Source organism: Ruditapes philippinarum, unplaced genomic scaffold, assembly GCF_026571515.1.
Source record: "Ruditapes philippinarum isolate M1 unplaced genomic scaffold, ASM2657151v2 ctg538_1_1_1_1, whole genome shotgun sequence".
In the NCBI taxonomy this organism is placed as follows: domain Eukaryota; kingdom Metazoa; phylum Mollusca; class Bivalvia; order Venerida; family Veneridae; genus Ruditapes; species Ruditapes philippinarum.
The window spans coordinates 215,145-231,188 of NW_026867197.1; the positions used below are offsets into that span (position 1 = coordinate 215,145).

Here is a 16,044-nt window from a genome sequence, read left to right on the forward strand (position 1 = left end):
TTACATTTAGCTAACTATGTCACGAATGAGCCGCGCCATGAAAAAAACCAACATAATGGGTTTGCGACCAGCATGGATCCAGACCAGCCTGCGCATCCGTGCAGTCTGATCAGGATCAATGCTGTTCGCTATCAGTTTCTCTACTTGTAATAGGATTGGTCAGCGAACAGCATGGATCCTGATCAGACTGCACGGATGCGCAGGCTGGTCTGGATCCATGCTGGTCGCAAACCCATTATATTGGTTTTGTCGTGACGCGGCTCAAATAATTTCCCATTCAGCAGTAGTATGCATCGAGTGTGGTGTTTTAAATCAATTATTATATTATTATAATGGAATATGTATTTATTTCTGAGGCTTGGCGTGCTTTTAACACAATTTCTTAAAGTTTGAATATGTTTGCCCTTAGAAAAAAGAAAAATCATTTCTAGACTTGATGTGCCTTTAACACAATTTCACAAAAATTTTCCGTTTATGAAGAGGACAGTTATAAAACTTTAAAAAAAAATTCTTGAAAATAAATTGGACCTATGGCATATCAACATGAAATCATTTAAATAAATCATAGATATTTAAAAGGTAAGCTCAATGTTCCAATGCTGTTTTCATCGTTCATTAAATTACAACTTGAATAATTCATGAATATAATCATTATCGCCAGAAACGCTATCAACAAATTAAATTGATTTCATCATAATTGACAAAAGATTTGCACTCTACACCAGTCTTATTGATATTGTCTGACAATAATAGATCAATTTCACGTTAAAAACAGACATTTTTAATTATCCAACGCACTTTCCAAGGCTTTTTGTTCTATAAATTTGTTCTATAAAGAACATATCTATAAAAATACACCTAGACTTTTGACTACATTATATGCAGATAGTTGCGTGACTGTTGTCGTACACCCAGGCTTTGACTACATAAGATACAGAAAGCAGCGTGACTATTGTCGTACACCTAGGCTTTGACTACATAAGATACAGAAAGCAGCGTGACTATTGTCGTACACCTAGGCTTTGACTACATTAGATACAGATAGCAACGTGATTGTTGTCGTATACCTAGGCTTTGACTACATTAGATACAGATAGCAATGTGACTGTTGTCGTACACCTAGGCTTTGACTACATTAGATACAGAATGCAACGTGACTGTTGTCGTACACCTAGGCTTTGACTACATTAGATGCAAATAGCTGCGTGATTGTTGTCGAACACCTAGGATTTGACTACATTAGATGCAGATAACTGCGCGATTGTTGTTGTACACCTATGCTTTGACTACATTAGGTACAGAAAGCGGCGCGATTTTTGTCGCACACCTAGGCTTTGACTACATTAGATACAGAAAGCGGCGTGATTGTTGTCGTACACCAAGGCTTTTGACTACATTAGATACAGAAAGCAACGTAATTGTTGTCGTACACCTAGGCTTTGACTACATTAGATACAGATAGCAACGTGATTTTTGTCGCACACCTAGGCTTTGACTACATTAGATACAGAAAGCGGCGTGATTGTTGTCGTACACCAAGGCTTTGACTACATTAGATACAGAAAGCGGCGTGATTGTTGTCGTACACCTAGGACTTGACTACATTAGATACAGAAAGCAACGAAATTGTTGTCGTACACCTAGGCTTTGACTACATTAGATACAGAAAGCGGCGTGATTGTTGTCGTACACCTAGGCTTCGACTACATTAGATACAGAAAGCAACGTATTGTTGTCGTACACCTAGGGTTTGACTACATTAGATACAGAAAGCGGCGTGATTGTTGTCGTACACCCAGGCTTTGACTACATTAGATAGACCCATTAAGCTTCAGAAATGCTATCATTTTTATGTTTCGAAATTGTATTTTACTTATCTTGTTTCCTTTTCCAAATAAGTTACACTTTGGCCATAAAGACTGACTATCTTTTGCTTCTTTTCTCCTTGGTAAGTGATAAAATTATAGTAATTCATTAGTTCGTATAGAAGTCAAAATACTATTGCTTTACATTTTGCTACCTTTACAACATATTACTGTACATTCTTTGCTACTCTCTTAAGTTGTTTAACATCTTAAATGCTCTAAATTCATTTTTAAAACACTATTGAACACTTATTTGACCTTTCCAAAGAATGAGAAAGTTATTGATTTCTGAAGCATAATGTGCCTTTAAAAACATGAATGTAAAGCATGTCCTTATGATTTATCGTAAAAAAATGCTTCAATTCTAAGTATAATGTCTGTAAAAACTATACGTAATTTTTGTTTTGGTGAAAAACACTAGCTGCAGATGCGTACATACATTTGTTTCATGAGTTAATTAAATCTATTGTAACTACTAGTCTGCTTAATACCGAAGAACATATAATTTATATTCATTTGAATAATATTTAAAATAGTATATTGCATTTCGTTGAAAGTACCAAAAAAAGCTTTACATTCGGTGCAACTTACCAAAAATGCAAATAAAGAGCATTTTATTATTTAAGTATTGGAAAGTTGTAATAAAATACTCATAACGTATTTCTTGCAATTAAATTATTTTATGTGAGGAAGCTACCAGTCCAATGTACAGACGTCGGTGGTTCTACTAAGGTGACCGCAGGTGCCTTAAAATAAAGCACTGAGGGTCATCTAAGACCTCTCTACATTAGTAAAGCTGGGCAGTCGCCATATAAACTGTTCTGGTGTGACATAAAGCCTAACCAACCGAACCCGAGGGGGGGGGGGGGGGGTAGGGAGTTCGTGAGTTGGTCTTACACCTGACTGATATCTTGCCACAGAATAATAGTGCTTTTCCTATCAATACAATTAATAAAATTGGTGATTTTTATAATATATAATTATGTATGTAATAGCCTTGGATACGCAACGTAATGATCAAAAAACGGGCTTTGACGGTCAACTTTGACGTCGTGTGAACAAAAATTAGCTGATTCTATTGGAATAAAAATAACAGAATCTAATCAGAAATATGGTCATAATTTTGCATGCCAATTTTCAAGACCCTGCTCGATAGTTCGCAAAGTGTCGCGTTCTACCTAAAAACACATTTGTATGTAAGTGTAATACAATTACCTTTTTTACTATAGTATTCAGATGGTTGAAAAGATATATTGAAGTCAAACAATCAAACAATATCGTATGGTTGTCAATCGAGAAAAATTAATGGATTGTTAAAAAACCAAGTATATCTGTCCTCAGAACTTCTGGCAATAATAACGATTTAAATGAATTATTCATGTTTTTAATTAAAGGCACACTTCGTCTCAGAAACAAATTAATGTTTACTTCATTACAAAGGACAAAGCTATCTTTTGGAACATTGCACAGGCCATATTTCATTATAAAATTCCATATGCGGAACTACAATATGATTTAAGAGAATTATTAAATAAGTAAAGTAGTGTTTATAACATAATGATAATGCCTTTGGGTAATTAATTTAATTATGTTTTGATTTAAAGATATTCACGGTATATCAGTATTAAAAAAAATAATAAGAACAATCAACTTTTCAGATATTGTATATGCTCTTTTCCACCATTGCTGCAGCATGAAAAATATTCAGATTGTAGATTCCGTCCTAAATATCCTTTACTCTCTGTTTAGGTGATGGCAATAAATACTTAAGATGATGGCAATAAAAACTTTAGATGATGGCAATAAATACTTGAGATGATGGCAATAAATATTTTAGATGAAGGCAATACAAACTTTTGATGGTGGAAATTTTAGATGATGGAAATCAATACTTTAGATGATAGCAATAAATATTTAAGATGATGGCAATGTATACTTTAGAGGATGGAAATAAATACTTTAAATGATGGCAATTGTAGATGATGGCAATAAATACTTTAGATAATGACAATAAATACTTTAGATGATGGCAATAGAAACTTAAGATGATGGCAATAAATACTTAAGATGATGGCAATAAATTCTTCACATGATGGCAATATTTAGATAATGACAATAATTACTTTAAATGATAGCAATAAATACTTATGATGAGGGCAATACATTTTTGAAGATGATGGCAATAAATTCTTTACATGATTGCAATATTTAGATGATGGCAATAATTACTTTAGATGATAGCAATTAATACTTATGATGATGGCAATGAATTCTTTACACGATGGCAATGAATTCTTTACATGATGGCGATCAATACTTAAAATGATGACAATAACAACAAGAAATCTATATTGTCATAACATGAGAGTTTTACTATTATACATCTATATACAATGCGTTTAAAGTTGTAAAAAAATGAGAGATTCTATCGAGATGCTGCAATGAAGGAAAAATTTTACCAGGTAAACAATCACAGTGTTGATCTGTACAAATATGTTTGTTATCTAAATCAATACCATTCTGAACAACATTGTAAAAGTCTACGATCTAATCACGGGGCGATGAAAAAGTTTTAGCTTGATAAGTCGCATTTTAAAGCTACGAGGAAAAAGGGAAAACAACTGAGAGAGGATATGTTTTTGGAAACACAGAGTATTTAAAGACCGGATAGGATATGTTTTTGGAAACATAGAGTTTTTAAAGACCGGAGAGAATTTGTTTTTTGAAACATAGAGTTGTTAAAGACCGGAGATGATATGTTTTTGGAAAAATAGAGTATTTAAAGACCGGAGAGGATATGTTTTTGGAAACACAGAGTTATGACCCCTCTATAAAATCAAACGTGTAGGGTTTTGTCCACTCTATAAAATTCATGTGTGGGGTTTTGTCCACTCTATGAAATTTTGAGGTGTGGGGCATTGACGTGCGGGATTTTGTCCGTCTTCCGTTTTGGATGAAACCAATGTGGTAAATAAGGTTGAATATACTGACGAGGATCCAGTAGCGAAATCTTTTACAATTCTTGTAGACCTCTTGTTAAAGACTGAATTCGATTTATTTATTTATTTATTTATTTATTTATTTATTTATTTATTCATTCATTCATTCATTCATTCATTCATTCATTCATTCATTCATTTATTTATTTATTTATTTATTTATTTATTTATTTTTTGTTTAATTTATTTAATAATTTTCATTTATAATTTGATGATTTGAAAGAAGATCATTTACAAATTTCTTTGTCATCAATTTTTTATCAATCAATTTCATTCAATTAAAATATTCAATAATTTTCAATTTTAGGTTTCCCTCTGAATAGTTGTTTCAAAAAAGTGACTTATTGTCCTATGTACAACGCATCGGAACGGTAAAATGGATTATTAAATAGGGGAACAAATAAGTCTAATTTTAGTTTTATTTGCTTTTTCGAAATATCAATGCATCTATTATACTGTAGCATTGTCTCTCTGGGTATCAATATTTGCCCAAAAAGCATTTTATCAGTATTGTTCAAATAATGGCGTTACTGACGACCATTGTGTCGTTTTACACTGCGGGTGAGCAACAAGCCAAATATTTAGAGATAAGTGGTTAAAGTGGTTTTGTTGATATTAGCCAGCCAACTTGTCCGGCGTCCGCCCCCTTCTATCATATGCTGAAAGTGAAACATTTTTACGACAATTTTAATTACTCAAGCGTTTTTTTAATTGAAATCAGGTAATTGGTAATTAAATCACGTTAGTCCATACATTTAATTGGTCTTAACCTAGCGGACTTGGAAATGTTACCTTATCCTAATGCAGTTTTTCTGTCATAATGTTTCCTTATATATAGATACACTAGCGACAAATGTGGTCCTGTCATAAACTTCTTTCTGTTGCCTCTTTATGGCTTATACTACTAAACCATACACAGATCACAAAGCTGTCATGATTGATTATTGTACTATTTTCCTTTATTTTAAAATGCATGTCTGTAAACAGCTACATGGGTACACTCAGTAGAACTGTAAGCGGATATTATTGCTGGAGCTAGGCATATAAGTCATGATAGGTCAAACGCCGAGAAGTTCCAACAGTATCAGCTGCAAATCATTACATCTTGAAACGAGATTTCATTTAACAATGGTGTACTTTCAGGGAATCACATTTTCTATAACTGTCAATATCATTGATAGTTTAAAAAACTACACAACAGATTACATACTTAGTTAAAACGGCAAGACAATCAGTAGACAGGATGGAGGAGATAAAATCAACGTAAAAAAACTTAAGTCTCTTCCAGGTTTTCATACTTCATAACAGTAGGTGTCAAGTGCCATATGGCAGTTATTAAAAGTTACATAGTGTTGTTATAATTTCCTGCGTAAAAATAGCAACTGTTAAGAAAATTGTGCTAAAAATCAACAAAAGTACAACAGAAAAGCAAAGCACAAACACATTAATTTTAAGATTTTATTTTTCAAGATTATTTTGTTCATACAACATAAGATATATTTTAGTATCTGCCGCGAATATTTTCTGGACCTTGGAAGCCTTTGCCATACGATACTTCCACAAAATACAAGAGACACTCATTATTATTTTGACTTCTTATAACTTCCAAAAAGTTACACATGAATACAAGGCCATGAATCATATCTCGCTTCTGCTGATTTAAGGCAATTAGCACAATTATAGTGATTCATTGTTCATGTATGGAGGTCAAAATACTATTTTGTTTACATTTCGGTACTTAATTGACGGAAAATTTCAAATTTTGCGCTACATACTTCTGGTGACGAGTATTTAACATACTCCTACTTTGAAGTCCCTTTGAAACAAACCTTAGTTTAGTAATGCATGTTTAACCTTTAAACACATTTCAAATTTAAGATGCGAATATATAATGTCAATGACATCCAAATTCCGCTTAGATAAACACTCCTCGGTATTAAATGACAAGATTAAAAAGGTCCAAATTAAGTAACGTCATAATTACCTTGTTGATCAAATTCCGTTTATATTCTCAAAATAACATTTTAAATCAACGATACCTTTGTTTTTTGGCATGTAAATAACAGTGGCACAAAATGTTTTGCTCTTTGTATGCCCTTATTTTTGGCATCGACTGTTAAAGCTATTTAAGGCTACAAAAACATTTCAAATAAATGTACTAGTATCTGTACAAAATATAGTCCGGTCAAAAATGTATATTTGTTTACACACACTTTTAAAATTATGAATGTATGTCATTCAGCAAATGATGTTTCGACTTCCCTTTCATACAACGTACACAGTCTCTGCCATATGTGCATGCTACCCTTCTAATTGTTATTTAAGCGATGATTCTGTGTAAGTATCAGGGATTGTCAATTTAACAATGTTAGTTAGGATTACCATGACAACGGTCTGTACATAACTACTGAATTCTTACATCCTGTTCAACAGGCATCTTAATTAATGTATAAAAATGTTAACAAAATATATATGATATGCAAAAGAATGTGGACATTGAAACTATTATATTTATGATAAATTCATATGGAATTCATTATATCTTAACACATTCATTCATCACCGATACAGTGAACATTTATTTTCATTTTGTTTTTCTCGTTTTGGAATACCTCAATATAACAATATGCGCAAAATAAACAAGACGTTAAACTTGCATATGTTATTTCTTAGTCTTCCATACACATAGAAATGTTAACAATGTATGCATAACAATAATAAAATTTTACAGCTTAGAAAAGAAAACAGTTTGTAAACATAGAAATTAGATTAAAAGCATATTGATGTCATTTCAAAGTAGGGCAATCTAAGGATAATGGATATAAAATCAACAAACTATTTATAAACTGTGTCATCTTTAATTAAATGCAAGCAGCTATAATGAAAAAAGGAGAAAGAAAAAATAATAGCCTATAAAAACTTTGTTAATACAAACCCATAAACACTTTCCATATGATCTACGTAAATAAACGAGGAATACCGAGTGAAAAAATACGTGTTGTTTCCCTTATCTTTATCTCTTATGCTAAATCAATACAAATTAAACCGTTTTTAAACTGCTAGTATGCTGTGATTAAATGTATGATTTTAAAATTTATTAAACCAACGGAAAGCTTTGGATCTTAGCTTCGTCACAATATATACTTCATCACATGTGTTGATAAAAAAGTATTTAAATAAACTGTTAAACCTACCACATGTCAAATCATTTTACACCGGAAACTACTGTCGTCTGCAAGTTTGGAAAGTGTAAACAGCTAGAGATAGTCTTTTTCGTTGTTTTCAAACCCACGGGGGATAGTTTACAAAACTTTACGTACATTTAAAATGTGTTAATACTGAATTGAAATGTTCGAATTAGTATCTTGCATATTTAAAAAAGTTATATGCATCATCTACAATACAACAATACAACTTTAGTGTTGTGTAAGTGTAAAATGTTGCCCCGATTTTTACTTCAGTGTTGTTCTATTTTCTGGTCCTTCGGGATCATTGATTCCAGCACTTTTTAAGTGTTTCAAATTGAATACCGCTCAAGCCGGTTGAAAGGGGCTTGTTACACTTTTCCATTATTCCTCATGTACAGGCTCAAGAGAGATCATTTTTCCAAAGCTTTATACACATAAATAATACTTTAAACATTCAGATACTATCAGATCCGTTATCAGCTGAATAATTGTTAGTTTTAGGCTTTATTTTAAAAACATGCAGTTTATTGGATACATTAGCGTCACTGCTTCCACAACTCACATATAGCATTTTCTTAACGTTGGAAATAGCGAGAGCTATCGGTGCCTTAATATCGTCATTGATGGTCAACACTGCTTCGTCTTCTGACAGATCATCCGGTAACTGAAATACGGAGTTGCTAGACTTTGAACAGGCGTATACTGAGCCACCAGCGCTTACTGCAAGACCCATGTACCTATGTCTTCCAAATGTACCGGTAACATTTCCCAACCTTGATAAACGGAACAGGCACATTTTAGTTAAATCAGTAACGTACATCCAACTGCTATCTGGGCTCAAACCTATGCATTTTGGTTCAGTAAATATAGACCCAGACTCATTCAATTGGAAAGTGCACAGTACTTCTCCGTTAAGTCTTAAGATTTCTATTTTTGGCCTAACTTTACCATCGAACGCAACGATAAGTTTCCCGTCATCATATTTGATGCCTCGACAATTCCCGGCTGTCCTTATTTGTTCTGCTTTAGTCACACCTTTTCTTGTTGAAAGTAGCTGAATACGTTCCTCATCCCTTAGTGTCACGGCAAGCTGGTCCGGTGGTATTACCGTTATATCTCGTGGAGATGATGTTAACTCAATGTGAGAAACAATCTGGTCGTGAGATACATCCACAATTTTCACATTTTTATTGGCTTTGTCTGCTATAGCGAGATGATCAGGCGATAGAAATGCTAGTCCAGTTGCATAGCAGGTTTTTCTATCACTTTCAGATTTTATATTAATATAACTTGGTTTGCGTGTCTCCAGCATTTCCAAAGATCTACAAGGTCCTAATTCGCTGCCTACCAACTTTAATGTACCCAGTACATTTTCACAAGTTATGAAGTCACTCAACCGATTTGAAGGACTAAAAATGATATTGTCAAATGTATTTCGTGTCGATATTTCGTAAATCCTCATAAAGTAGTCTGATATTTTCTTTTCAGCACGTTTTGCTTCAAGAAATTGCAAATTGTTTTTGTTTTGTTTCTTCAGGTTAGTCATCAAATCGGCAGTATTAGATACTTCATTTTCAAGTACATCCAAATCAAATTTTAATTTTGCCAACTTATCATCACTTGCTTTTATATAAGATAATGCCTCTTCTTCGAGTTCTTTTTCGAACTTGTCTAGATGTTCTGTGATCTTTCTTTTTATTGCCCTAAAGGTTTCAGTAGCTAGTTGAAAGGATTTTTTGTATTGTGGTGCATTTTCTTTTAATTTGTCTAAGCCTTCGGAAATCTTTCCTTTTAGTTCTTGTATGCAAACTTCAATGTTTAAGTACTCTTCAAAATTGGTAAACTGTGTTGAAACATCCGGTATGTAGTCTGTTTCACAATTCTTGTGCTGTAACATACAGACATTACATCCAAGATCTTCATGAGCACGACAGTAGAATTTAATAACCTCGTTTTCATGCTTCGAACAAGGCGGCAAAGGATCATTTGCGTTGACTGGGTCACTCTTTACCGCATGATGAAAACTTGATCTCTTGTCTTTTTTGTGAGATTCAAAACATTTCCTGCACAAATATATCTTACAGTTGTGACAAAATCCAAATGCTTGAATACGGTAATCATTATCCCCACAAATTTTGCAGATATGTCCATGAACGTTTCCCTCATTAAATTTTCTCCCCGAAACATCCATTTTTGTCTTTTTTTAACGGGTTACAACAACTTTTCTTAAACGTGGAATGTACATTGTATAAAATCTAGGCTATGTTAAAACCATTCCTTTGTCACGAATACTTTATCGCAAACCTAAAACACCGCTTATTTCATAATATGGATGATTGAGTTTCATAATTAACCTGTAAAGTTTAAGATCTTATAACGACAAAACAAACGGTTTCAAAAATAACTGTGTATTTAGTAAAAAAAGTAAACGTGTAAATTTAAAACAATAATTGATCTTTGGTTAGTTTTTGATTATGTATGAAACATATATTAATACAATAGATTGACAAATTTTATAAAATAGAATACCTTAATTGTTAAACTGTGTTTTAATATAATAAACATTTGGGTTCCCGTGATAAAAGTGTATTTACCATATTGGAAACTAGTAAATCTGTATATAAAGATAACAAAATATAATTCCTAGAAAGGTCAATATAATGTTAGTCAACAACATAATTTTAACTAGAACCAACAGTTCTTTATGTATAGTCATTGTGTTCTTTAAACCTGAATCCCTTAACATTCCTACATATTAAAATTGAAGTATAAATTAAGTCGATAGTGCAAATAAAGTGTTTAAACTCTGTGTATACATTGCTTAGCCATATTTATTATCTGTGATGTGAAAAATTATGCTAAAATAATTCTTAATAGCATTTAGCGGAAGAAATAAAAATATTGTTAAAGTTCACTCAAAAGAGCTAGGTTTAAAACTTGTGTTTGGGATCCTAATAACAGACGATCGATTGATTGATTTTATTTAGACCGGGCATTCAATGATTACCTACGAAAGTGCAAGCACTTATTTCCAGTAGGGTCCTTACCTCGGCAGACTGAAGATACAAGGAATTCCGGGAACCAGTTGCAAGCTCTTATTGAATAGATTCCTTGGTTCTTTTACATGCCCAGTGTATATCACTGATACATGCGAAGATTACCTGGGTTTCGGACCAGTAAACCTCTAGATAGGTGGGAAACACTAAAAGTGTTTCTGAAAAATTTCAAGGGTGATACTCAGTTTCCAGCCCGGAACCTCAGAAATGACAGTCAGTGGTCTAACCAACTGAGCTATCGCGCCACCTTTACAATAAATCAATCTCATGCCCATGAAAAGAAAACACTCATTAAAAACATCAGAGCTATGATTTTGCTTGTTTCATATCATTTAACCTTGTGTGCCAATGAATTATTTTCTGTTTGCAAGAAGTGTGTTTCCGGGCAAAAATTGATATGCCACAAATCTATCTGCATACACTTAAAACATATGTAACAATATTTTTTAGAAATTGAAATTTTCGAACCATGGTCTCGTAAGGAACCGTGCCCGTAAGTCCAAAAAGTGTCTTAACTATCTTATGAGGAGCTAAGATATCTTAATAATATGGCTAATTTGTAATATATTCGGTACATAAATCCGATACACATATATTGCTATTCGCATACAAACTGATATTCACTGTAGCAATTTGGTAAGGAGAATTAAGAGGTAAAATCTCTTCTGTTGTTTCATTTATATAAATATAAAGTTTGTTACTTTAGATTATTAGAATAACATGACTTTGCATGATATTTCATGTACTTAAATGGATAATTTCATGCAATAGGAATGAATTGATACTAAAACAGGATAATGAAAAAGCACTTTTTTAATTCTGCAAAAAGATAAATTCCAATCCATTAAAAAGAAATGTATTTTTTCTTTCGAGCGAATTGTATTGTACAGAATATATTAACCTCATGCAAATATTACCGCTGTGTATAATCTCAATTACATTGTTGCAATCTGAATTATCATGTTTACACAGATCTCACTATAATAAGTTCTAAACGTTGGTCAAAAGACAATACAACTTTGAAAGATTGAAAGTGTTAAAATATATTTATTAATAATTTCCCGAAGAAAACAAACTCATTTCTTTCATTCTATTTTATTTCACTAATGATGTTAAGTCTCTATCACTTCTTTTGTAAGACCCTCATATTTTTACTAAAGAAATCTTAAAGGGTGTAGAGCTTTATCTAATGAAATATTTTCATATGATTTATAAAACGATGCTGCATCAATAATCTTACTATATTTTAACATAAAATGTCTCTTTTATTTTATACACATGAATAATGTACGTTAATAAAGTAAATTTTCTAAGAACAAAATAATATTATAATACTGCTATTTAAATTAGTATTTTTAAACTGTTTAGCAATGAAAGAAAAAAAAAGAAAATATACATCTCTTTTATAATAGAAGATTGGAATTAATCTTTTCTTCTTTTTTTTTCAAAATAAAAAAAACTTTTTAAACTAATGTCACCAAATATATATAGCTTTAAAACATTTTGAATTCCATGATATTGTAAGCCCCTTACATTTTTTTACTTCAGTAATATTAATTAAATGAAGAACAATAAGTACCATAGTTGACACCCAAAGTATCACATAGACAAATACGACCTCACCGTAGGATAATTCAGAGTATATTGATCAGATCTCATGGCCATTTCTCCGGAGTCTAACACACATTCCTTATTAAGATAATCTTAAAACTTTCCTACTTTATCAAATACTCTTTATGATTATTCCGACTCCGTTAGAACGTTTGCACGAATGTGCTAATATTTTACGTGACTAACGTTTTACGCATTTTACAAACATAAGCGTAAGCTTTTAAAAAGCGTCAAAGTGTTAACGCGTCCAAAATACCGGTATACACGAAATTCGATTTTTTTTCTCAACTGCTTTTATTTTGAGTATGTAATTAATACAACAAATAATATCTGATATTGTATACCTTGCGTTACCAAATTAATTAAAAGCTATCAATAAATTCAGTATTGAACAACTTAACATCCTGTAGGTATGTCACATATAATCTAGAACAAATAGGGCATGTGTAAAAGTGTGTACATCTTGCTTTATTTTATCATCGTCGCTTTATCTTCTGAGTGCCTTACATGTACAGGTAGAGATTTGATCATATTTAAACTGGATATAATGAGTGTCCCATTGCGTTAGTTCATTTTATTGTCTGGCATCAGGTGTGGAAATAAGTAAAATGGGCGTCCCTGGATGTGTCCCTGGACGAAAGGAGGAAGTTTATCATAACTTGGGACAATTTTGTTGTAACTGTGAAGCTTCAGAGAGGCGCAACAGTGTATTTGGATATTGTAAAAATTGTCAAATTCATCTGTGTAACAAATGTTATAAAATCCATAAAACGGATAAAAGTTCAGTCTATCATGACATGGAAAAGACGTCTCCTATCCCAGCTAAGGATCCTTTACCAAAATGTCCACAGCATGAAGATGAAGAATTGAAATATCACTGTCGTATGCATGATGAAATAGGATGTTTTGCATGTATGTTATCACATAAGGGTTGCGAAACGGATTATATCCCTGATATATCGGTACAATATGCTTCATTAGACGAGTATACAGAATTAGAGGTTAGTATGCAGAGTCTACAAGAAAGGTTGTCTGAAAATTTGAAAACAATGAAAAAAAACTCATTTCACAGTGAAAGAGCATTTCAAATTTCCATCGATGCCATTATAGCAAGAAAAATGGCACTCGTTGAGTATATAAACGAATTAGAACAGAAAGTTCGTGACGAAGCTGAGGCGTACATGAAAGATAGTAAAGATAAAATGACGAAAGTTCAATCAGATTTGAATCATTTGGAATTAGAAATGTTAAATACAAATAATGTTTTAAGCAAATTAAAAAACCAGAAAAAATACAACTCATTATTTGTTGAAGCTAAACATGCTGCCAAAGAAATGGTCAAGTATTTTGAAAAAATGTACGAAATTTCGAGAAGAAATCTTGTCAGCGACATGACATATATCCCAACAAAGAAACATATGAATGATGACACTATCTTTGGATACATAGTAATTGGAAAACCCGAAGAAAAACCTTATAGCTCACCAGAATTTTTGGACAATAGAAAAATAACCCAAGTTAATATCAAGTCTGAAAGTGACAAGAAGGTGTGCTATGCAACTGGACTAGCATTGCTATCGCCTGATCAACTCGCAATAGCAGACAAAGCCAATAAAAATGTGAAAATTGTGGATGTATCTCACGACCAGATTGTTTCTCACATTGAGTTAACATCGTCTCCACGAGATATAACGGTAATACCACCGGACCAGCTTGCCGTGACACTTAGAGATGAAGAACGAATACAGTTACTAACAACCAGGAAGGGTTTGATGAGAAAAACAGAACAAATACTTACAGCTGGCAATTGTCGAGGCATCAAATATTATGACAGGAAACTTATTGTTACATTTGATGGTAAACTTCGACCAAAAATAGAAATCCTCAATCTTAACGGAGATGTACTGTGTACTTTCCAACACAATGAGTCTGGGTCTAATATTTTTAGTGAACCAAAATGTATAGGTTTGAGCCCAGATAGCAGCCGTATATATGTTACAGATTTTAGTAAAATGTGTATATTTCAGTTATCAAGGCTAGGAAATTTAATCGGCAGTTTTGGTAGACAGAGGTATATGGGTGTTGCTGTTAGTACAGGTGGTTCTGTATACGCCTGCTCAAAGTCAAGTAACTCAGTATACCAGATGCAAGACGATCTGTCAAACGATGAAGCAGTGTTGACGATCAATGACGGTATTAAAGCACCCATAGCTCTTGCTATTTCAAATACAAGGAACATGTTATATGTTAGTTGTGGGAGCAATGATGCTGATGTCTCTAACAAATTACACGTGTTTAAGATTAAACATAAACCTGATAAATAAATACGACGGATGTTTCAGATCAAATTCAACAATAAGTTTCAAAGAAACATGTTGAGGTTCTTGGAAAAGAACTTTTACACTGGATTGAAAGCTTTTGGCATGAAAGAGTTATTTGTTGTGAATTAAGTAAATTATTTATTATAAGTTGTCAAGAAAAGATACAGGTAAAATTGCATTAATTTTGAAACATCCCTCGTAAGAACACCTCAGTGGAATTATATGAAATTTTAATTCTGCATCGCATAAAATACATTGTACAACGTTTTTCTTTCTTTTTTTCCTTTTCTTGTTGCTGTTTTTTGTTGTTGTTTTTTTTTGTGTACTTTCATCAAATTTAACTTAGTTTTGTCATAACTCGGCAGTCGATCAGTGAATCAGTGGCGAGATACAGATGAACATGAGACTCAAGGTCTAAGATCAATAGTTACGAAAACATAATGTCTCACTCTAAGATGGAACCAGTAACCCCTGGATACTAGCATGAGAACATACCCTTATTAAATGTGTTTAAAATTTGTTATTTCGACAAAATGTTTTCAGTTTTACCATTTTCAAATTTTCATTTACAAACTTTATTATGATTTACTACAAAATATCAGAAAACAATAATTTGGAGTTCTTATCTAAGTGTGTTTTTTGTATAATTGATGTATGGACTTTGATAATTGTAGCATATATATGATTTTACTTTCTCTGAATGTATTAATCAGAATACTTCCCATGTGAATACTATGAAACGATAACAATAAATTTTATGAAAAAATTGTCTTTTATATGATATTTCGTAGATTACAAATAAAGAAATATTCAAAAAATCATCGTTCGTTTTCTGATGTGTTTCATGGCATGATAACAACAGAACAGAAAGCATTTGATATGGCTACGGTTTGTGTTAAAGATATTCTTGAATATTTTCAAAGGTAATATGTCTATTCTGGAGCATTGACATAAACGAACAGCTTTTCGATAAAAGAAATATCTTGGTTTAACTCCCATGTCTG

The 16,044-nt window shown here is 32.4% G+C and overlaps 2 protein-coding genes across 2 annotated transcripts; one reads left to right on the forward strand and one right to left on the reverse strand.

Annotated features, from left to right (window-relative positions):
• Nucleotides 1-8,506: 8,506 nt before the first annotated feature.
• LOC132735248 (uncharacterized) lies at nucleotides 8,507-10,243 on the reverse strand. The gene has a single exon (XM_060722184.1). The coding sequence runs from the start codon at nucleotides 10,241-10,243 to the stop codon at nucleotides 8,507-8,509; it is 1,737 nt and encodes a 578-aa protein (XP_060578167.1).
• A 2,962-nt stretch (nucleotides 10,244-13,205) lies between these two features.
• On the forward strand, nucleotides 13,206-15,820 carry LOC132735235 (uncharacterized). Its single transcript, XM_060722168.1, has one exon. It carries the CDS (start codon nucleotides 13,328-13,330, stop codon nucleotides 15,041-15,043), a length of 1,716 nt encoding a protein of 571 aa, XP_060578151.1. The 5' UTR covers nucleotides 13,206-13,327; the 3' UTR covers nucleotides 15,044-15,820.
• The last annotated feature ends 224 nt before the right edge of the window (nucleotides 15,821-16,044 follow it).

Excerpts from the sequence above, each read along its gene's own strand:
- LOC132735235 (XM_060722168.1), top strand. The coding sequence starts at position 13,328 with ATGGGCGTCCCTGGATGTGTCCCTGGACGAAAGGAGGAAGTTTATCAT.
- LOC132735248 (XM_060722184.1), bottom strand. The coding sequence starts at position 10,243 with ATGGATGTTTCGGGGAGAAAATTTAATGAGGGAAACGTTCATGGACAT.